The sequence below is a fragment of the Hippoglossus stenolepis genome, chromosome 4 (genome assembly GCF_022539355.2).
Source record: "Hippoglossus stenolepis isolate QCI-W04-F060 chromosome 4, HSTE1.2, whole genome shotgun sequence".
NCBI lineage: Eukaryota > Metazoa > Chordata > Actinopteri > Pleuronectiformes > Pleuronectidae > Hippoglossus > Hippoglossus stenolepis.
In genome coordinates this window covers 20321217-20346379 of record NC_061486.1, presented here as the reverse complement: position 1 = coordinate 20346379, position 25163 = coordinate 20321217, and the positions used below count along the sequence as shown (strand labels likewise).

At 40.7% G+C, this 25163-nt stretch overlaps 1 protein-coding gene across 2 annotated transcripts; it reads right to left on the bottom strand.

Moving 5' to 3' along the window:
• Positions 1-6755: 6755 nt before the first annotated feature.
• On the bottom strand, positions 6756-24529 carry cuedc1b (CUE domain containing 1b). 2 transcript variants are annotated; one of them, XM_035154228.2, is made up of 11 exons: positions 24379-24529; positions 16166-16844; positions 15614-15741; positions 14794-14920; positions 13173-13434; positions 11401-11466; positions 11146-11226; positions 10765-10855; positions 10086-10144; positions 9709-9778; positions 6756-8628 (listed from the first exon to the last, which is right to left on the bottom strand). In XM_035154228.2, coding segments are annotated over exons 2-11 (1197 nt in total). In that variant the 5' UTR covers positions 16478-16844; positions 24379-24529; the 3' UTR covers positions 6756-8627. The 2 variants fall into 2 exon arrangements, with proteins under 2 accessions (XP_035010119.2, XP_047195538.1); XM_047339582.1 differs by having other exon boundaries at positions 13173-13431.
• Between the last annotated feature and the right edge of the window lie 634 nt (positions 24530-25163).

Below are 25163 nucleotides of genomic sequence, written 5' to 3'. Positions count from 1 at the left end.
AATCCTAATTCCAAAGAAATTGGACTGTCAGCTGGTTGCAGCATTAATACATTATATGAGTGATTAATGTGACGTAATGGCAGACTGCTGCTATTACTGTGACTTCAATGAGGGACCCATGAAAAAGGAAATGTCACTGCTGTAACCCTAACCCACTGTAGACCTGCTGCGTCATTTGGCACATTTTAAACTTATCAATGGTCTACACTGACAGTTTTCATCAGGCTGATGCCTGTGTTCACATGCAGAGCAGAGCCTTGTTCTTCACATGTGGACAACAGTTAACTTTATTTTTCAATTCTTCATAGCATCACGTCCTCACGCCCAAACCTGAGGAATGCTGAGCTGGTGTAATGAAGCGTTATCATTATTGATCCTGGCTAGAAAGTATCATAAAGCTGATCTTCAGCTGACTCTTAACTCTGGGTGTTCCACTCCCGCTGTCAGCGTGTTCATGTGGAAGTTCATCATCAGAGACATTGGCTTCTTGAGGTGAATGTTTTTAATTTGAACAAAATGCAACAGGAGAAAAAATTATTGAAATATTCAAATTACAGCTATGAATTTGTTTTTGCCTTTCAACATAAAGAGCAATCATCTCTTTTTCTCTCCCTCTGAAGATGGAACAACATTCTCGGATGTTACACATGAGAATTTAACAGTAATCTGTCTGACCTAAAGGATGCTCTTGTGATTTAATGGGAGCTAATTAAGAGCATGTGGATTTATTTGTCTAATAATAGACAGTGAGTAGGAAAGGCCTTGACTGCTGTCCAATTCAGGCAGAACAAGTAATTATAAATATCTGTGCAGCATGTGGTAACATGGTAATATATCCCAGTTAACTGTGAGCCAGATTTGTGATGCACAAAAATGTGAATAACAATTTGAGATGAAAAAATTAGGATCAAACCAAGTCTGCTGATTGAGAAACAGGATCATTTCAGTTGGTTGACATCTTGTTGGCGGGAATTTGACAAAACAGACTTGGGGGTTATTGTTCACAGATTAGTTACCAGGTTAAAGATCTAGGAAACTCAACATATGTTAAGATGAAGAACAAGTTAAAACATTAAGAGGGAGTTGATGAGGATCTTGACGTGCTGATGCTGCTCACTGAACCTCTGGATTAGTTTATCCACATGTGAAGAACAGTGTCCTGCTGCGCTGGGAGCATTTTACCACTGGTTTTAACTTCTATCTCTTCATCTGTCTTTTCACCATTGTAGACAATTTGTTTATTTTTGTCAGACATGTTTATTCAGTGTCATGAAGTCCGACCTTCCCTGTGTTTGCACATATATATTAACTATAGACTCAGCCAGAAGTGGCTGAGTGAAGAAGGGATTCGTTTCCACCTTATGACTCTAATTCTAAATAACGTTGAATCTACATATTTCATAGTTTTAATGAGGTTTTTCAGTGGAAACAAAGTCCATGTTATTCTAGCAATAAGGCAGCTTTATTTGGACTATTTGAAGGACAGAATGTGGGGTACGGGGGGGTTTAACTGTTTAAATATCTGACACTAATGTCTAGGAAGATAACCGCTGTCAACGGTAACACACTGTAGGTAAACAACACTTGTTCAGTTCAATAATTTATCTCAGGAATGGTTAATAGGGTGATGAAATCAACATGCACGAGGGCAGCTGATGGTGGATTGTGCTTGAAAACATTGGATGGTGACGTGCAGTAAGTGGGTCGTCAGTGTGCGTGACCTCCTGACGAAGGTCATCACACGTCGGTGCTTGGATCGGAGCAGTAGCCATATTGTCTGTCCCTGGCCTGTGTGCATCCTTCCTGTTTCACATGAACTCTGCTCCTCTCTCTCTCTCCTTTTTTTAAACAACTGTTTAAAGTAACCCCTCAGCCACCCCGCTGCTGCCCCCTGCTGCCCATAGACCCTGTAGACTAGTGTTAATTTCTTTGTAAATAAGATATTGGACTGTACTTTTCTATAACACTGGAGAGAACAAGCTATAAAGGGAACATTTTTTTCGTTTGGTCTGCTCTAGTTCATCCCCCCCCCCCCCCTCTCACTCACTGTTCTCACACCGTGGGACTGATTTGTAAGTGTTTGCACAGCTAGACAAGTCATCATTTGATTATTTAAATGGATGTTAAGCTGTCGTTGCCTAAAAGCATTTAACATGTACAGATCATTTTTTTGGCTAGGCTCATCTTTAAGTTTGATTTGCTGATTGTACAGATCTATTAGGGAGAAAAAAATAAAAGTTATTGAAAGTGTGTTTTGGCATTTTCTTTTTTCGTGTCATCATTGGTGATGTGTGATGAGAACATTTCTACAACAGATTGAAATGGATTTACAAAACAAGAGGATACATGTCAAGATATGGCTGATTTTTGTTACATATATTATACACAACATATACACATATACACATATACATAACGTGATGGAGCTGCAAAAAACCCTTGAAGGGGCTTGATCACGGTGCTCTCCAATAGAACTGCTAGTGGGTCATCTACCTGATAATTCCACAAACGTCTGTCTGTAGCTCCTATATCCCACACACCGTTCATTTCATCGGCTCCGCACTTGGTACTTGTATTTTTAAGAGCCCAAGGATATGCATTATTGAATTCGTTGCGATTTATAGACCCAATGCTTTCAATATTAATACAAATTTAACAAATGAAAACAAAAGATGACCAGAGTTCTGACAGTGTGTCAGTCTGTGGACCAAGTTGTATCTTATTTTACGTCCTTGGATAAACTACAGCAGTGATCCGCAACTGGGGGCCCATGGGCCATAACTGGTCGACCAGATCCAGAGACAGACAGTCACGGGTGTCGCAGGTGCTGATCTCCATGGCAACAGCATTCATAGAATCACTTCCCCTTTTGCTACGACATTTGTTGCTGCAGTTCTTCATATCGAGCTGAATAACAGCTTTTATTTTGAAAAGTTGTGAGCTTGGTTCTGAAGATTGTGTCGATTGCTTAACAGACATCAGAAATGGAAATGTAACATAACATATGAAAACAATTATAGGAGTTAAGTAAATAATTCAAACTTAAATATAGGTGTAATAAAAGTTTTATTTTATGAAAAACATTGACTACAAAAATCGCAATTGCAGATAAACCAGGTAGGATGAACAAAGTTTTCTAACTTCACTCTGCACACAAACAATCAGTCAGTACTGTTTGAGGAGGACTCACCAATGACAAGGAATAAATCTGAAAGTTTAGAAAGGACATTGCACTAGTTTAAACAAAAAACAAGAAATCTACACACCGACAGATACAAGCCTGTACTAAAAATAAGTAATAACAGTTGGGATGACTTGATTTGTAAGTATAGTTTACAAGGAGAACCCATAAGGAAAACATAGCAAAAAGGAGAACTGCCTTAAGAGTGTGTGTGAATTCATGACTTGTGACAAAAGGTTTTGCTTTATAGAAAAAATTTTAATGGTTAATATATTTACAAATATACAGTAATTCATAAAGAAAAGACACGAGGTACAGCACGAGTAAGAAATGACTAAGAAATCTTCGTGTAAGAAAACTTCTGTGTAAATCAAAATGTAAAAACACAACAATCACTAACAACCATAACGTGAGTGTGAGGAGAAACAAACCTGTGTGACGTTAAACCTGCAGCACAGCGTCTGCACAGTGATGTGTTTTCTGTTGATATGACACATTCTCACACTGTGATGAGGCTTCACAGTCATGACACACAGCACTGCACCTGCACAACACATGAGCAGCAGCACACAAGTCAGCCACCAATGACTGACTGAGCCAATCAGAATTCAGACTACAGAGAAAATCCACCCAAATGACTTCTACAGGCACTTCACCTCAAACTGTTATTAGTGTGAGGAGTGTGCCGGTGGCAAAATGTTAAGCATTTCATTATTTGTTATTCAACAGAAAGTTTTAGAGATATTAAATTAACTCTAAATCAAAACATTACATTGATTTCAGCTGAAAACTACATTTTCAAAAACTTTTAATATAATATAAAATATATTTTTCCCACATTGCTTTAACTGATGATGGCTAGTTTCTTTATTTTTATTTTTTATATGTATAACAGTCCCACCCACACAGTGGCGGTATGGAGTCTGACTCTTTCTAACTCAACCGGATGAACTGGTCAGTCAGAGGTTTCACTGGGATTCAGGTCTCATTTCATTTTTTGGCTGCGCACTGATTATCATGTCTTTAAAGTTAGTCTGTTAACTAGGATGACTCTTAGTAGAGCGCATACCTGCACCAACAGTGAAATTCAATCAAGCAGAACCAAATTCCACACACTCATAAATATCCTAAAAGATCCATGAATTATTCCCTGGGATAACTGTGAAAAAGTTCTACCTCATACTTTTAAAGAAGGGGAAAAAAAATACTGGATGTGCCCCCTGGTTCAGATCTGTGAGTTCTTCCCTGATCCAAACCACAGGCTACCACCAAGTGTGGTGGTAATGCATTCAGTTGTCTCTGTGTAAACTCAAACTTAAACAGACAGGGGGTGAAAACATAACTTCCTTGTTGGAGGTAATTAAACACAAACTGAAACTGTGATTGTAAATGACAAGCACCCACATCAGTGAACGTAAATTTCAAATGTATTTTATGATCACAGCTTTAGATTCAATTATTGATCAATATTCTTTATCTTTGTATTCAATTTTAGTCCTTTCTGACGCGTTGTGTTATGAAAAACTTTCATAAGGAGGGAATTCATGTTCCAAACACCAGCGTGTTTCAGTGTGAAGCACAACGTGGTTTGTGTTGGGTTGTTCTTAGCGGATTTTCCCTTTAGTGCTCTGTCACATGTGGACATCTTTGAAATCATGCTCTGTGTATTGGAAGACTAATCATTTAGTGAGTAACTTTTAAACAGAAATCCAAAATGGGATGTGACTGATGAGAAGAGGAAGCAACTTGAACTTATTTCTCAAACTCTTTTGCATCATCTTATGTAAAAAGTAATCCTGGTCTCCTTTGTGTTACACTCTGACTAAACAGTCTAAATGATGCTTTAAGTTTACATGAATAACCTGAATGGCAGATTTGTGCTTGTCAGGTGTGTCAAACTAATCAAAGTGGAGCAGAATAACTGGGGCGAGTGGGGGTGTCCTGAGAGGAGAACACATCAACAGCTTCCCCACAACAAATATATAGCCTCAAACAGCTCAGCTCACAGACGACTATCAGATCCTAAAAGAGCCTCAAACACTGTTCTTCTCCACAAAGTGTTACAGACCGTGGATATGTGAGTGTATGTGGTGATATTGTGTACATGTGGAGTCAAAAGTGACAGAGTGAGGGAGTGCGTGTGAAGCAAAAGCAACCCATCCCCTCAGCCTTCTTAAGGCATCGTGCTGTTGTCGGGTTGCCTCATTAAACCCATTTTAAATGGTTATTTTCATATTGAGATTAAAGCCAGTGTTTCGCCTCTGTATCCCAGCACTGTGGAGGCCTCTGCCCATGCAGCTGCGGAACAGAGGAAACCAGGCAGGACTTGCAGGATGATGGAGGGAGAGGAGTCTACTGGTGTTTGTTGGTGATGCAGCAGTTTGAAATGTGAAGTGTTGAGGCTACAGTAGCTTTATAGCTTCTGCTCAGATTCACCCAAATGCTGCAAAACTAATACTAATAATGTCAATGATCCCCAGACTTTAGACCGTTGTTGACTGCAATATCCAAGCATTGAAAATTACATTTTATAGTAATGTTATTTTCTCTGTTGAGCCTATGAAAATGAAATCGGAAGCCATTGGCAGTTTATAAAAACGACTGTAATTCTGCTGTATTTTTGATAAACATCTTGAATGAAAGCTGAAAGTCTAAACTTCATTCATGGCTACATTTCAAATCCATAAATGTGTCAGCGCAAAGAAACGACACATCCAGCACACACAGAGCAACACAAAGGTTCATTTGAGGTCGTGCTTATGACACTGACACCTGATAATCAGTAAGGATTTGTGGCTTCTTCTACCATCAGACTGCTGAAAGAGATGGGAAACCACTGCTGGGCTCCACAGCAGACCATCAGATCAGCCTCAGAGGCGACTGACAGGAGCAGCCAGTGGATTCGGCTCAAGTGGAATGGCCCATACTGGGCTCAGTGGGAAACCGAACCCCTGTCAGCGGTCTCCTGTTCTCTGGAACTTTGCAGATTTCAGGGACAATTGAACACAAGCTGAGGACGGATCACCCAATAACACAATGTGACACTACTGACCATGTGTCCCGTTGTCCACAGCCTAAGCCAGACCAAGACACACACCCTCCCCACATAACTCTGAGAACCCCCCACCTGTCAATCCTCAACCACCCTCGACAACAAGGTGAATTTAATAGCTCAACGCCTATTCGCACAAGGGAGAGTTTTTACCATCACATCCTGTGTTTTTGATTTTTGCTCAGTTTTGGTCTCCACCTCAGAAAGACATTGGACATTTTGGCTGAAAATGAGCCATTATGTTACCGAGCTAGTTGCTATTTGGTGCTCCACAGGAAGTGTTTTATCAGAGCGGCCTGTTGCTCCAAAGAAACAATAACTGCACTGCAGAGTAGGTGATTGGTCCAGTGGTTCCCACATTTTCACATCATCATGATCCGCGGTTCATATAAAAGTATTCATAAATGGAGCTTACAGTAAATGGTCTAAAACATGCATTTACACTGAAATGGTCCATTGACTGGTTCCTTACATAAAAACACTGCCCAACATTCAAACTTTGCTCATCACTGAATCAGCAAATAGTTTGTTAAATACTTTTAATCAAAGGGGAAAGAGAACGTTCACATAACTGAGAATAATAATCCAAAAGTGATGAGAAAAAAAAGTTTTATGTACAAAAGGGAGAAAGTTAATTCCTCTAATTTGTCTATATCTGAAATCCAAACAGTTTCCCAAGAAATCTTTGCAATGCAATTCTACTACACACATTTAAGCTTAGTGTTCCTCTCCCGGCATCCTCTGTTCACACAGGCTACATCAGTCTGGTACTACTTCTCTAAACCATGCTAGTTTCACATCTACACATACAAATGAAATGCACAGCAGAACGGTGAGGATGAAAACCTCAAAAGCAATTTTTTTTGTTTTCATTTTGCCCAACTTCAGTCTCCAACTTCAGTGTCATCCTCCCAAACACACATGTGACCATCCCAATTCTCTGACGTGACTTGCTGGGAGAGGACAGGGACGACCTGAGATACAGCAAAGAGCTCAGAATGATAACTTGGATTTCCTCAACTTCTTGCAAAAACTATTTAACGTAAGAGTTGTGGAAACTTGGTAGATTATCAGCAAAGTTCCTCTGGAGGTGGCATGAGAGAAAACATTAAGCAAACCAACAGGGCAGGACCCTGAAAATACAAGGGCTTATGGGTAGGAGGAGGTAGATGTTGACATCTGGTAGCCACTCGTCAGCATTTGCTCAGCATTGGATTTTTTTTTTTTTGCTATTATTTTCAAACTTTTTATGTGGATCGCTGTTTCTGCTAAGCTACAAGAGACAGGGGTCACCATGGGCCGTGTAGGGGTGATGGCACCCAAACCGACCAGCAGGGGTCACTGGTGCAGTGACTGAGAATCCTCACTGTTGTTCCTGTCCTGTAAACTCATCAGACACTGGCTTCTGGTAAACATTTCTAATTTGTCCCTTCTGCTTTTCTGCCATTAAACCAGACATGCTCAGTTTTACTGTCATTAAAGTTGTGTTGTTGTTGTGTAGGGATGTGACACCCACTCTGACGACATCGGCTGGGCTGACTCTGACATTTAGAATACCTCTCTCGGTACAAACGACACCAGCTTGTTTGCTGGTTTTAAAGTGTCATGCTGTTTGCCATTTGAAAGCGTGACACCCAGGGCTGCCACCCATGTTTAATGTTCTTACCACATATCTCATCACAGCTTTTACCTGTGCTGCTACAATAGACTGGTCTGCACTTTGACAAACAAACCAAACCAGTCTTTCTTTAAAAGGAGCACCGTCTTTTAACCGTGATCATGGCCATGGACGAGTGTTGACATCGGGTGAGCTACATCACGAGCGGCCACAATATTCTGACAGTAAAGAATTTCAGTTACATAACCCCTGACGTTGAGAAACAGCAAAATATCACAATCTGGATAAGAAAACATGGTAAAAAAGAGCTCTACATGGTTGAGTGTATATAAAGGGGAATGTTCACACTTTGGATTTGAAATGCCCAGCCTGAGGGACCCCGGTCACAGACATATATTCTGCTACTGAACACAACAGGAGAAGTAACAAAGGTTCACAAGGTGTGTGTTTCCTCTCAAGGAACTAAAGGAAGCCGTTAACAAATACTGGTGAGGACTAATGCTTTTTCCTTTACATTTAAACTATATATCAACAAAGTGTTATAATACAGATAAGATAAGACGTTTATAGACAGTCAGCCCAGTGCTGGGAACAGCCCATTTCTGCTCCCTGGGAAAAGGAAGGGAAGGGGGCTCAACTCATTGCTGAGCCTTGTATTGGCTGGTCTGGGTGGGGGTGGGGGTGGGCAGGTGGAGACTGGAAGAGCTGCCAGGCCACCACCCATGGGTCATGTTGCTTTCTCCATGGTAACCCTGACATGGTGCAGCACGGGAGGATCTGAAAGGCAGAGCAGAGTCGGGATGAATACAACTGGGACTGACAGACAACACAGGGATTGTGTGGTGACTTTTGTCTTTTTTAACAAAGCTACAAAAATGTGATTGTTCACAACAAAACCATGACACGGACACATACGCAATCCCAATTTTTTTTGTCCCTATTTGTTATGAAAGATATTACGTATGAAGTATCAATAAATAAACAAGTATTATAGTATATATGTAATATATTCTGTTTTTCTACATTTTTTTCTAGATTTATATCTCTTCATTTATTTAATTATATATTTATTTGTTTGTTCATTACATACAAACATACTTATGTCATTTATAACCCTTCATAAACTGATACCTGTGTGATGTTAATACCACAGATAAATTCTCCTGGTTCTCAGGAGTATTCACTTTCACTTTTCACTACACCCAAATAAATATAAAGTTGGTGCCTATGATAAAGGTATTAATGAATAGCCCATAAAAGATCATGGGCCCTACTGTATATTTCTTTTCTTTTTTTAAAAGGGATGTTGCATGCTGTTAGGTAAAGTTTAACTTTATCTGAACCAATATGAAAAGCCCATTAAGCATTAACTTTTTAGGCAATGACGCTTTCCTGTGTGTAAAGTTGTAGCACCTGCAGATCACCATGTGGACCAGCTCAACTACTCCAACTGAAAACTATTGATGATATTGATTAATATATATAAAACTCAATATATTATGAATAATATATGTATTGAACTTTTAACTCCTCTGTGTCTCTGTACTCTACGGCACATTTCCTTACGTTTTGGTACAGCTGCATTGTGATAGTCATTCTGTTATTCTATTACACTCACATGACAATCACATTAATTACTCTGATACTGAAGAAAAACAACCAAGTCTGATGATAAAAAATTACATCTGATCAACAGCTTTTTTAAATCATTTTCTAAACAGATTTGTGATGAAACCAAACTGTGAACTCTGTTGACTTTAGAACAGTTTGTATAATATCTGTGTGGTGTTGGGTGAGATGGTGAGTTGTATCAGTATATGAATATCTGTATTGAGGAACCCTCGAGGAGCATCTTACCATGATATTGGCTCATTACGTTGTTCAGTCTCTTCCTGAGTGTTTGCCTTCCTCGGCTGACCATCCTCCTCTGGACACAAACACAAACACTGAATTAGAAGATCACCTTCAACAAATGTTAATTTAGATTCGTTGAAGATATTCACAACAGCAGGTAAACATGAACATCGGGGGAAAACAGGTGGAAAATATGTCATCTTGAATACTTTGTAATGTTTTATGCTCCATTTGCTCTCTCTTGCTTTGAGTGCTTCTCATTTAACGTCAAGCAGTTGAACTTAAGTTAAAATCTTATGTATTAGAATTGAAGCGTAGCTAGCTGGTTAGGGATGTATAGAAGGAAAACGCGATGCAGGGGGTGTGACGTCGCTTCTTACCACAGGGGTTTCCCTCCACATTGTCCAGGAGATTGGCTGTAGAGTTGGCTGTGCCCAGTCTGACAGGAGCTTAGTTAAGAACACCAAGGTCTCAGCGATGTGGACAAACAGATAAGTTATAGAGGCTGATCCATGACTGGTGTTTGCTCTTTGTATATAATGGAATTTCACTTGTTAGCTGTCATTGAGGACAAGAATTTACAAAGTCAGATGTTACTGCTGAATGAATTGTTGTTATTAAAAAGGTCCAGTGTGTAAGATTTAGGTGAAAGGGATCCAGTGGCAGACATTTTATATAAAATAATCCTAGTGATGTTTCACAAGTGCTTAAATTGTAATTGAATAGTTTTCGTTACCCTAGAATGGCCCATTTGTATTTAAATACTTTATATTTAGATCAGGAGCGGGTCCTCTCTACGGAGGCCGCCATGTTTTCTACAGTAGCCCAAACTGGACAATCTAAACACCTTTTGAGGGTGGGGTGAAGGGCATTCAGCTGCAACATGACACTTCACCACTAGATGTCACTAAATTCTACACACTGAACCTTTAAAGCAGAATTAAATCATTTCCTTCTCTTTAAGGGGCATTTGATTGTTGTAAGTAAATACGATTCGACTTTATAATTAAAAATTTTAAATTCTCCAGATAATGAGAGCAAGTTTTGACCAAAGGATACGAATGGTGCTTCAGAAGCCTTCTTTTTGACTTTCTCCTCTTTGTCTTCTCTGAGAACGTCCTGGCAATTTCAAACAGCTTCTTTCTCGTTGCTGGAGGTGAAAAAGAATTTTAGGTAATTAACTGCACCAGACAATGACCATGACCATTTGGATGTTTGTATCTTATCTGTAACAGTAAGGATTATGGCCTTTGTCGACTGTTAATAAAATGAAAAATCATGTGTTCTCTGCTGCACCAAAAATTTACCAAGCTGTGATTCCAAAAACTGGTACATACCGAAATATACTTTGTTTACAGTTACACATCTACCTTAAAAGGTTAATGCAGCGCTTTGTGGAATACTACTAATAATAGTATTACTGTCAATCGTGAGACTTACATTTGCCCATGAGTTTGAGTTTGTCTCTGAAGAGAGCGTCATCTGAGATGGCCTCCATGGAAGCTGCAGAGTACTGTTCTCCTGCACGCACACATATATTTAGTATTTATAGTGTGATTCCAGCATCAACAAATAGCACAGTGAGACACACACACACACACACACACACACACACAGACCAGTGCTCAGTAGAAGTCAGAGAGCAGAAATATCGCAAATAGCTTTGGCAGAAGAAGCCTGATGAGTGATATCTACCTGTGGAACTCTCCATGCTAGATGAATGACTGGACTTTGATTTCTTTGATTCATACTTCAAGCGATCTAAAAACAGAGAGCAGATGTTGTTGATGTGAGGAAGACGTGACGAACAAGATGTGATGATTTCAGGTAGAATGATAGAAATTCCCAAAACGTCTAAACCACCACATCAATTCATCTTGACGAGTATCTGATGAGGAGGGGAAACAGTTTAAAGCTTTGTTGCACCAGAGCAGCCGCAACAAACCTTTTGACCAATCACCAATCTGGTATTAAAAAGCTGGTCTTAACAAGGCCTAAATTTCTGAAGTATTAATTGATTGTATTTGTGCTGCTTACAACATTTCACTGTAAACTGTCTTTCCTCAAAAATGGTGTTAAATCAGTTAGGAGCAAAATATTTGGTTCATCACCATGTGAAGAACAAGGCCCGTTGATAAAAGACACTAAAGATCTTTGGAAGACGAAAGATCCATACAAGACGACGGGCCTGTGGACAAATAAATGTCTTGAGCTTTAACTCAATTTTTCAAATCTGAGCTAGGAGACATTTATTTGCAGAGAATAAAGTCAGAGTTGAACTTTCATCTCATAATTGTCCTTTTTTTTATTGTACGTGAATAATGACATTTAGGAACTTAGAACTCAGAAGTTCGTCCTTTATTATAAAAAAAATACATAATTAAGGAACAACTGGAGCTTTAAGTTTAGTCTACTCAAACAATGGAAGCAAGTGCCTTGATCACACAACACGTTCACTCCCATTTCATCATATACACTGCGTACCCCTTCAGTGTAGGGCTGCAGCAGTAAATCTGATTCATGCTGTACCATGGTATAAAATCAATGGTTATCATACCATCTGATTTTTACTGGTATTGAACTGAATGGAAAATCTCACTGTACATATTCAACAGCATGTCAACACACACAGCAGAGATAATGACCTGTGACAGCATTCTCTGAATTCTTACCAACAGACCAATCAATTGATCGATTCATGGAGAAAATAATCAGCAGATTAATCGATAATGAAACTAATTATTAGCTGCAGTTGCGTACAAAACAGTAAAATCCAGCTTTATTAGATCGATGTTTGAGTAATAATCTACGAAGATATATCACATGGGACATTTATCTGCATTGAGTACTTTTACTCTCAATACCAAACTACATTTTCATGATAATAATACTTACATACTTTTACTTTTCTTGCAGCAGTCATTTTTGGTACGTTTACTTTAGTAGAAGGATGGCAGTACTTATCACTGGTGCTAATATGCAAATTAACACTCTGTAGTATTATAACATGTTATGTTAAATATCTGTTTATTATTATTAATTTTCTTAAATCTTTAGGGTTCAGTCTGAATGTTATGACTTGGGAGTGAGACTGCGTTGGATCTTAAGATGAGTGCAGACAAATGCAGAAATAACACAACAAACAGCAGCAGCAAGAAACCAAAACTATGAATACTGCTTAACATGAAGGAATTCAATTGTGAATGGCACATATTTGTTTTTATCGTCTGGATTTTTCAGTTTAAACTAGATTGGCACTCAGTGGAGTGCATACTTCCGCCAAGACCCAACAGTCACCTTATGAAACCACATTTAAATTCACTCGATCCAGGTTTTTTATTAGGATCTGCACCAAATTGGATTCACAACATCAAATGTGTATGTTTTTATATTCTCCGCATCATTTCCAGTGACACCCAAACAATACTATGAGCAGGATTCCTCTGTGGAATGAGTCACGGTCATACCTCTCTCCAAGGCGATGAGGAACTCGCGGTTGCGCTGCAGCTCTTTCATAAACTCCTCGTTCTGGAGGAAGAGGGCGATACGCTCGTCTTCCAGGTACTGCTTCAGTTTCTTGTCTTGCTCGGAGCCGCCCGTTGTCACTCCTGCACCTCCAGTGGTCCCTGCAGCTCCGGATCGAGAGCTAGACTGGGCTGTCCACTGGCTTATTGGAGAAACTGAGGAGGTTGACGATGAAGGCTGGGATGCACTGCTCTGAGAGCTCTGCTGGAATCAAGACAGCATAGGTCATTGGTAATAAAAATCTATTCATGTGCTTAGATGAGAGATCACTTGACGAGGTTGTTCAGTATAATCTCTGGCATCTTGAAATACAGCGGCCTGTGCTACTGCTGCTGTCAACACTATACTAACAATCTTCTACTGCCATTCACCAACAGCAGTTTACTTTAACTAACCCTGGTGATACTCATTTATAAACATGAGTGGCATACAAACTGGACTACTACTACTACTACTACTACTACTACTACTCTTAGTGCTCTATGGGGATTGCTCAACATTTTGGAATATACCAACTATTCCCTTTCTCTCTGAGAGTTAGATGAGATGATGAATATCCATCTAATTTGTGTGTGTTAAGTCAGGATCATAGAGTTCAGACTGGACACACAGGCAAACAGTTGCGATGGACAGTTGACGACTGAAAAACGTAGCCTGGTCGGATGAATGTGGATTTCTGCTGAGTCACAATCTGGAGTCAACAGCATAAATCCATGGAGCCAACCTGCCTTGGTGGTGTGATGCTGTGAGGAATGTTTTCTTGACTCACTTAATATCAATCAATCATCAGTTGAATGTCACAGTTTAGCTGGGGATTGTTGCTGACCATGTTCATCTCTTTATGGCTACAGTTTATCATCTTCTAATGGATACTTCCAGCAGGATAATGATTCTTGCCTCACAGTAAAAGTCTCAAACTGGTGACAGTGAGTTCAGTGAACTTCAGTGACCTCCTCAGTCAACAGAAGTGAATCCAATAGAACCTTTGTGATGTGGTAGAACGGGAGATTGTCAACATGAATGTGCAGCTGATCAATCTGCAGAAATGATGTGATGCATGTCAACATGAAGCAGAATCTCAGGAAAGCTTCAACCAATGACACAAAGAACTGAGGCTGTTGGATTGATCAGTGAATAATAGACATAACACTGAAACCATTGAGTCCTGCAGCAAAACAGAGATCTTAGCGAAACTTTTAGAAGACACTGCACCAGAGGAAATGAGGAGCAGTAATGAAGCAGGTCATATAGGCATAAACCATCAGGCAAACTGACAGCCAGGCTGCTCAACAGAACACGACTTTACCTATTCATAGAGGCCTGGGCCTGGAGGAGAACAGAAATATTACAGTCTGTTACTCATGTACACTCCAGTCAAGCTCAGTCATTTAATAGGTTTATTTCATATATGATTAAATAGGCCATGACTGTTTTAAATCTTTATGCAGCGCTCATCACTATGTTTCTACATCACTGTTTGATGCCACACTGATAAACACACAAACGTCATTTTTGATGAAAAGAAAGAAACCAATTTAAAATCTGTATGCTAACAGTTTTTACCTTTATACTGTTCAGCTGCTGCGGCAAAATACGTAGAAAATCATCCGGGAGGTTTCCGAGCATAGGAGGGTTCCAGTTCCGGTAGCTTCTGACCTGCTGGTGACCGGGAGGTGGCTGGGCTTCAAATCTAAGAGTCACAGAACAGAATAGTAATTCTACCAACAGCTTTAGGCTCACTACTATTATTTACAGACCAGAGTGACACCAGAGACACAAAAAGAATCGTAAACTCCTGTTCGTAGATGGATTGATTCCCTGACATTTCACCTAGCACCATCATCAGGTCAGACAGTCACATGGTCTCATATTTAATGACGAATACATGCAAAACTAACGATGTTCCCCTCAGCCTCGGTTGAACCTTTTTCTTTAATGCTAATTTAATTCATTTCAGCGTGTTAGCATTTTCACTGGGATCACGCTGATGTTGTGATGTCAAGCGTTGATTATCAGATAAGTGTGTTGTCTACATTGTCATGAATAAATGAATCATGTAATAGAATGCACTGAGTTCAAATGAACAGTGATCAGTGTGGCTACATACTGAAAGGTTTTTCTAATACCAACAATATTGAACAATGCAGAGACGCAACTCTGATATGAAAGAAATGTGTTCATTTTGAATCATCCGTCAATTAATCTCTTCTAGAATCAAGTAAGGGTTTAAAGTCTAAAGTGTCTAAAGTATGTAAAACTACACCAGTAGAGCACATTAACCTTTACCCACCTACAAAGCAGGTTTCTAAAGTAGCTCCTAATCTGATAATTACAATATCAAGGCTTCAGCTTCTTCTGAGGATGTGTCCAGTCCCTTACTCACCTTGGTGGGGGTGTTGGTGGGGTCTCTGGATATTTCCTGTCATAAATGTGCATGTCATACGTTGGTGGAGAGTAGACTGGAGGCGGTTCCTCATCAGAACTATCAGGTTCTAGTGTTCGCTCCAGAATCTAGAAACAAACACAATATGAGCTTTGTTCCCTTAAAATGTTTTACCCTTTACCCTCAAACTAGAGTCAGTTTAGACCAGAGGGAAATGTAACATGCCACATTTAGCCTTCTCTGTGCATGTGGATTTTTGTCACTGTGGGGCACCAATCAAAATTTGAAATGACTAAATACACATTTGTGGTTTCAACTATTATTCAAAAAATATTTTGGGGGAAAAAGATGGGAATAAATAGTCTGTTGTGTGCAAGTATTTCAAATGTTCATTTTCTGCATCGTCATGAACTTTGCATCCCCAATTGACCCTAATTGTAATCAATGAAACAAAAGAAGAAGTATCAACGTTGTTGATAATGAAAGCCCATCAGGCTGGGCTCGCTTTGGATACCTAACTGGTGTTGGTGCCCTTGCTCCTTTTTCACTGACCTCTGGTGGGATACTGTCATCTGAATCTGAACTGTCATCTGAGCCCTGTCCGTCAATGCTCATCTGGAGCAGCTGGTCGATGGTGGCGTCCACAGCGCCGTTGTTGGAGCGCAGCACGCACTCAATCACCTCATAGTCCATAGTGGGGAACATGGTCTTGAAGTCCTCCATGGCCTGGTTGAACTCCAGGCGTCGGACCTGCCGGTTGGGTCTGCTGTTGTTGAGCTGACCCTGTCCGCTGCCGCCCCCGCCCCCACTTCCGTTGCTCCTAGAGCCTCCATTGCTGCTGCTGCGTCTGAATAGGCTGGTCATCCTCAGGGCCTGGCTGTCTCACGTGCCGCCAACCTACTGACAGGGTGGCTCTACTTTTCTGTCACCACCACCACAAGAACTACGGCCCCTTCAGTCTCACTTGCTTTTCGTTTTCTTCCCCACTCAGTTTCTCATTCTTACACAAACACGGCAAAACATCTGATGGGAGCTCAGAAAAACTGGAGTTGTCCCGCCCAGTGCTACTTGTTACTCTGCAGCATCCAGCATGACTGACTGTGCTATAGGGTGTGCAGGGACTGTAACAGTCAGGGGGCGACAGAAATGAAAAGTCCAAGGTTCTGTCACCAGGTAAAGGTTAGAGTCAAAATCCACCCAGGAACATGCATAGCTACATCACAGTGGTCACCTACAGAGAAAGGACAGACAAAGTATTAGTTACTAACACTTAGTTCTAAAATGGAATTACACCACTGTAAGTCCTATTCAAAATGTGCCTATGGGTAGGGGCTAAGTGCTTGGCATGTGGTAATCCAGCAGAGACACACAACGATTACCTTTCACTGGATCATACCGAGCGTACAGAGGTGCGGAGCCCTGAGGCCACAGGTTTAGAAATCTGCCTGCAGTTTAAATTGATAATCTGTGCACTGGAGGTGAAGCCTGATTATACTTAAGGTGGTTTGCTAACTGTATGTGGCTTTTGCAGAAAGTGACCTTCACAGAACGTGGAACAGAATTGTAAATTGGTCAAGTCAATGTCACTGGCATGTACTATTGTTGCCCGTGGAGAAGGGGGATTTTGAAAATGCTGACACACAGATAGCAGAAGGACACTGCCACATGAAATATGCAGCTATAATTAAACTAAGAACTACATTTTTTCTCTTTTAACCACAATCTTCCCAAATCAAACACAGTCATGCTGCCTAATGTTCATCCATGCTTTTCATAGGTGTTCAACTTTGAACTATTTTAATTTTCTTCATCAGGAAAACATCAGAGGTTTTATCTGGGTTCGGCCACAAAATGATTGTGTGTGTGCAGGTATTAGTGTGTATTTGACACCATGCCATGGCCAACGATACCTTCCCAACATCCTCATATTAATCTCAAAACATGCTATATTTAGCACACAATCCAGGACTCGGAGTCCTCAGAGGGGGCGTGTGTTTCTGTACAGGTGTATGGGAGACAGCTGCTTTCTGCTTGCTCTTAAAATCAGAGTGGTCTATCCTTACTGGTACCAGAACTGATGAAGTAATCTCAGCTGTGGACTGCACTTGTCTGCACTCGTTACATGATGGTGGTCTGGATTTACACTTGCATCTTATCAACAATGTTTCACAGCTCTACACTGAGCCTCAGATGTCACCGACCGCAGTGTGGGATCAAATCGACTTCCCACATCACCTGTTGCCCAACATATGTCCTTCTGTAATTCTGTTGATCCAATGACATCACTGATGTTGGACAGTGACCCACTGCTTCAGCTGGCCGCTTAGCTGGCTAACTGACAGGCATAATATCACAGCAATGATAGGTAATGATAAAAAAAAGCTTAGTTAACTATCTATTTACCAATTAAAAGGGTAAGTAATACTTCTATGGTTGTATTTTACACATTATTGGTATGTAGGAAATGATCAAAGCACAAAATAAGAATGAAGTCCTAAGACGTAGAGATATGTCAGACTGTAGCAGCTTGAAATGTTCAGCCTGTACTGTAAAACATTGGTATGACTGATTTTGGGACTACTAATAGAGATCCTGTCAGGAGACTCTGCCACACCTGTTATACCTTTGCTGTTTGGTGAAAACATTTGTGATGCCAACTGGCGATTCACCAAGTCCCTCCCCCAAACACCAACTGTCCAGATATAACTCAGCACCCATGTGTAGACATGGCAGGCCTGGCAAACTATGGGTGCTTGAAGATTCAGTAATAGCAATATCAATAGAGCAATAAAGGCCCAATGAAATGAAAAATTCATGCCACAAATTTTTAATCTGTGTCTTAAACTGCACTCTAACCCACACAGACCCAAAGCAGCGTTTCCCATTCATTACCTAGACTGTGGCGACTCACCTCTTATTAGTCTCGCCACAATTTCATAATGATCTGAAACTTGAACACTTCTAGAGTTGCGGTCTGAACTCAACTTTTCAAGTGGTAGCTCAGGCACCAGCCAATCTCATTACGTTTAAACAAAAACTCAAGTGCCAGAGGTATCAAATGAAATTATGTTTCTGCAAAGTCAGGTCCTGTCTGTCATCAAATGAGCCTGGAGAGAGGAGTCAGAGGCAGCTGGGGAACCTGGTTTGTTCCTCTGGTTGTGGAGTCTAATTACTGTGTGCAGCACCGCTTCGACAGCGAGCATGGCACATTAGCACAAAGCTAGCTATGGTGTGTGATTTATTGTTATTAGTTGTTGTCGTTATGACGAATGCGAAAGCACCAAGCGTCAGGCACACCCACTGTCAAGGGTTAGAGGAACACATACATGTGAGTATTCAGTAAAAGAATGTGGCCACATGTCCCAGACCACCTCCAAATATGGTCTGAGTGATAAGCTTTCACATCCTCAATGAGACCACATTGAGGGACCGCCAACTCAGCTGATCCTCTGACCCTCTACACTTTCAAAAGGAAGCAAAAACATGCTTTCACTTCTCAGTGTTTCCCATACACTGATTTATTTGTGGCCACTGCCACAATATCAACACTGTACTACTCATATTGATTTTCTACTTTTTATCCAAATGGGTAAAATCTTACTATAAAGCTGTTTGCGGCACATTGATTCACTCAGCCCATCCTGGCTCTGCTCTCTCTCCTTCTAACGCAGACACAACTGCGCGCACACACACGCACGCAAAATGTTGAAACTGTCTTTTGTTCCTTAGATTGCAAATTTAAAGCTGCTGAGCATCAAGCTCAGAGGAGCCATGATTATTAATGTGTCTCCTCTTCACCATCATGAATGTGACCAATGGATATGAAGGGAAATCGACATTGAACCTGATGACACAGCAGCACATGCACAGGAGTCATCTGGCCCATAGAACACGGTGCTCTGTGTGGCTTTGTTTGACTGTACAGATATAACATTATTCTAGGTGTCTATGACTAAATTACTATCAGTGTTTCCCGTACTACTGCCTTGGGAGTAGCTTGCCCAATGGGTACCCCTCCCCATGAAACCAAAGATTATTTCAATAAAAAAAGACAACTGCACTTTTAGCTCAGTCAGAGTTTCCAGTTTTACTGTCAATTACAGTCATGTGTCTCTCCTCTGCTTTCTGTTGAACTGCGAGTGCGAGTGCGAGTGCGAGTGCGAGAGACTGTCTTTGCTCCTCCACACACACAGACTGTACTGAGACAGGGTGACGACTCATGATGTTAAGTGCAATAAAAGCTTTCCAACAAGTGTTATAAATCCCTCTAAAACCAAAGATGGACAGACATCGACTCCAAATGTCTAAAAGTCTGCCCAAAATATCAGTGTTTTTCTAAACACATGTAATCTGATGACAGTGGTGAGGATTCTAGCAGTCGCTGCTCATTTTGACAGGGAAGATAGTAGCAGCTCTCCTGCTGTTATAGCTGCCCCCCCCCCCACGACAATCACAGGAGGACTTTGGCTCTGGTATGAACATCCGTCTTGAGAGAGCCAATCCGAGTGGTTAAGAGAGAGAGAGGAGTTAGGAGGGGCTGAATGAATCTTGTGCAGTTCTGCTGTTAAGATATTGTGGGGGTGGCCACAAACAAATCATCATATGGTCACTGAGAAACGTAAAAATACACGGCGTGGGTCCCAGACCAACTCCGAATGTGGTTTGAGTGATCGGATCACTCAGGACGGATGTTAATACCAGGTCTGAACAGGGTCTCTAAGAGGAAAGACTCCACCTGGCTCTATCAGACTGATATTGGTAAGATTATGTGAAATTAAGAAATTAAAATGTTTTAGGTAATACATTTTGTGTTTAACATGACAAAAAAGAGCAAAACTCAGCTTCAGATGGGTTGGTGGGTAGCTTATTCTATCCTTCAAGTTTTAATCATCATCTTTATATATCATCTAAAATTCAGGGAAACAAGGCAGATTTCTTATTATGCAATAATAATAATAAGACTTAAGTATATAACAAGAGATCTGTGAAAAACAAATCAGGAGACATTTTAATGCCAGATGTGAACAGACAAACTAAACACTGTCCACTTGTGATGGGATCTGTCAGGACTGAAGTTAATACCGGGTCTGAACAGGGCCGCTGAATGTCTCACTGATGCACCACAGAGGCATCGGCAGAGCAACATCACAGCAGTGGGATCGTTCGCACCTTGTTAATGATCCACTTAAAGCAGGAGGCACAGCACCCTGACAGAAAGGTGGCATATGTGACAAAAAACTGTTGCACCTTTACTCTGCCTCACAGTTCATGTGTAAAAAAAGTATGAACCCAGAATGTTGTCATTGGATCATCTCATTTACATGTATAACTTCATGTAGAGGCTTTTCTCAACAAGTGGTAAATCTACTTTCTGGGACAGGGAGGGCTTAGCACATTTTACCCATCTGCATGACATCAGTACATTCAAATTCATAAAAAAACACATTATTCCTTGGTTGAAGGTCTTTCTTGTCCCTGCAGGCCTCTCAAGCAGCACTTCCTCTCAGGCTGTATGCTATTCCCAGTGAGCACCACCAATCAAATGACTCTGTTTAAAGAGAAATCTGCGCAGTCTGAGAGGAGGAGCTGCCTGAGGGGCCCGAATCAGGGAAACAGTTCACCTCCCAATTTCTCCTGATAAAATATCCCTGCATTTGTAAAAGTGAAATATGCATTATTACACACAGGGCTTAGGCTAATTTAGTTAGATATGGAAATTATGGTGTTTAAGAGGGACTATTATTAACCATCACTTGTACTCAATGCTTTGCACTACATTTGCATTAGTCTCATTTAGAAACACACATTGGAGGGTGAGTAAAGCCGTGTGTCCTTGAATGCCCACATCCGGTCCTGACCTCCATGAGGCCCTAAGTAAAATACTGCCAAGGCGCCATCCTACCTGACCCTTGAGCCAAGTTAACCATTTGCCACTGCCACACAGTCACACCTGACACCCCAGTGCTCCCACCACTATCATTCCTGTATCACAGTTTCCACCATCTGTCGGTAGTTAGACCAAGTCAGTACAGAATGAGGTATCAACCAACAACATTCTTTGAATAGAATATTTGCTATACAATCTTAACTTTAGTGAATATTAACATTAACATAAATATAAAATACTGAGCTCTGGCAGCTACTGGCATCTCTTCTACTTACAAATAAATACAATTATCATTTTAACAGTATAATGTTTTAAATTAAATATAAATTTTTAGTATAATAGTAAAACAAATTTGTTCTGCTTCTCTTTTTTAGTTTTTCTATAATCTGTTGGCAGATTGTGTCTATTTAAAAAAAAAAAACACTGGTATTTTGGGCTGACTTTCTATGTCTGCCCCTCTTTGGTTTTATGGGGATTTAAAACATGTATTGCACATAACGAGTTGTCAGCCTGTCTCTGTACAGTCTATGTGTGTGTTTGTGTGTGCGTGGAGGAAAGCAGCAGAGAGAGAAACATGACTGTAAATTATGGCAAAACACTGTAGAGATTTTTACTGAAATGAATCAAGCATTAATCATAAATTAGGTAATAAAATATTAAATATTTTGAATATTTTGCCTCTGGGTTTTTCCTCCACGGGCTGGTCACAGACACACATTCACATGATAATTTGTATCCGTACACACTATTGGCTTTAATTAACACCTCATCAATTTAAAAAGTTTCTAATATATCAATATTGTGTTTGCTACTTGTTTCCAGTGTCGCTAACTTGGGAGGGAAAACAACCTCTGCAACTGTATCACTACTGTTTTCCGTTAATCTGTTGAGAGCTGACTGACCATGAGCCTGACAACCAGTATCAAACTGTCATTTCATGTTATTTAGCCTGACATCACATTTCAATGGTGACTGTTGTCCTTTAAGTGGACAGCAATCTGTAGTTTGTGATACTGTGCCAATGTCATATCAACTCACATGGAAGCTGCTGTACTGATTAAGAGGAGCAATCGTGTTACATTTCAAAATAAGAGTTATTTCTAGTATCTGCCTCAAAAATCCTCTTTTATAATAATAATTATAAACTGTATTTCAATAGCATAGGTTTACAAAGTGACAGACATAAAACTAAAACTAAAAAATACATAATATAATTATAATTCATTAGCAATACAGCAAAAGTCCAAGAAATAAGGCCAATATATGTTGATATAATACTTACATTGTGTAAACAGTGAGGAGATATAATATGTAATTGATCGATTTTTAAAAAGTTGAAACACAACCTTCACTCAGGAGCAAATATCTGTCTGTAAACTGGAAAGAAATACCTATGTGACATTTATTGTGATAATTATCAATAGCGAGTGACATTTTTATTTAGATATAATTTTGGGCCATATCGCCAAGTCCTGAGGGCTGGGAGGTCTGCTAGGCAGGGTGGCACAAGGCCATTCAGTATTTTAAAAACAAAGAAAAACATCTGCAAAATCAAATTCTAAAAACCACAGGTAACCAGGGCAATGAGGCAAGAATGGGTGTGATGTGCTCATTTTCTCGAGTTCTTGTAAGAACCCTATAGCTGCTGAGGTTTAAATAAGTTGATTTCTGGCGGAGCCTTGTAAATAATGAGTTACAGTAATCTAGAGCTCAAACTCTGTACGTAAAGGACCCTCCAACTGACACAAAAAACACACAGACCCCATGTCATGTGTGGAATTCTGGATGAAAATAGTCATTTTGATACCAATAGGTGAAATTATAGTAAAGATAAAGGACACTTTGAGAAGCACTGGTGTAGAAAAGGCTGGAGAGAAAAGCTTGAATGATGGTTTTGAGCAGAAATGAATGATCTGGACAATATTCCTGATTTGACTTAAAGCAAATTTGATAAGAATGTAGGAATCTCCAGGGAACGTCAGATAACAATACAAGCATTAATTCCACGTGTTCCTCAAAATGTCCACCTCAAACTTGATAGCTGCACAGCAACTGCTTTTTTAAATCATATTCATCCATCATATTTTTATGGCTGCTGTTGCTAAACTAAAGTTGTCCTCGGTGTCCTCCCCCACCGCCAGTGCTTTGTATCAGTCTCCATCACAGTGGCCAGCAGGGTGTATTTTAAGGTGAGGGTATTTTGGGAGGAACAGCTGACGAAAGGAGCAGATTTAAAGAGAGAAGGGGGGGAGGGAATAACTTTGTATGTTTCCATAACCCGGCTCACATGAACATATGGTTTTTATGAAGTGAAGCTAACCTGACACTGCACAGCTCCTCTCGCTGCTAACGGGCTAACGGTACTTTACAAGCTATTCGCCAGATCCCAGCTCTCGCGTTCTGCTCCACTTCATCTTCATGTGTCACCTCAGCCGTGTTGTTGTTTTTTTTGTTTTTTTTTACTGGAACTGGACTTGACAGTAGCTACTATTAGCAGCGGCCTTTAGTGAGAGCAGGCTTAGCAGCGACCTGTTAGCAGCCCCGGGCAGCTCTCGCTCACTAATCACTAGCAGACACCGAGCCGCTCCACACAGGGATTCACCCACAAGGCCTCGAGCACAGATTCGACCCAACATCAGCTCCGCGTAAACACGTCCACCCACCTCCACGCACTGGATGTGACCGAGTGGGCTCGTCTTCCCACCGCTGACAACAAAACCCCCACCGCGGACCCCTCGGTCGTGTTGTTGTTTTGCAAAGTGAAGCGCTGGACTGCACCGGTGTGTTTATATCAAAAGGTCCGACCCGGTCCGGCGGCTGTGTGTGCTGCTGGGTTCGGTGCCTGGAAATGGCGTGTGTGAACGGCGGTGCTACTCACTGTCAGCGGCACGGACGCGGAGATCCTCGGTTCGCTCCGGAGGCGACAGGAAGCGGAGCCGAGCAGCAGGACGGGGGGTGTTAGCATCGTAACGGGAACCAGCAGGAGAGCGTCTGTCCCTCCTCCCCCCCGCACTCACCAGCACTAACACAACACAGCGCCGGATGTGCCAGCTCACACACAACACACGGTCCCCTTCAACATAAAAGACACGTGCATGGTGCGCGATGGGTCATATTTCGATAAAGACTAAAGTGCATTTATACACGTGGATGATTAGGAAAACATAGAACTGTTCTCAAATTAATGCATTTAATATATTTCTTACATTGTTAGATGTTTTCCTCTGTTAATGACTAATGTAAATGCGGGTTTTGTTATGTTCACTACTGCACACGTTTTGAAGACACGTTTACGCATTTATTTTGAAGGGCGAGATATCATAGTTCCTATGTCACTTTATGCATCTTGTTTTTCTGCACCTTTGGGGAACTAGGTTGTTCAAACGGTAGCAGATGAATGAAGACAAGGCAAACAGTGTCACGCGCTCAAAAAGATTGCAGCTTGGCACATGTCATAACTCGCTCAAAACAAACTGATAAACACTCAACTTGTAACTTTCTTTTGCTGGGTGATGGTGAGAAGGGTGAAAAGATTCAATTCATATTATTACATTTTCAGTGTTAAATAACGACTTTTAGGTATTATTCGGTCAGGGTGGTTACAAAAAGAGAGAGACTATCTTCAGGAGTTGTTTGTTGGACTTGCTTGTGTTTCTTGAAGCC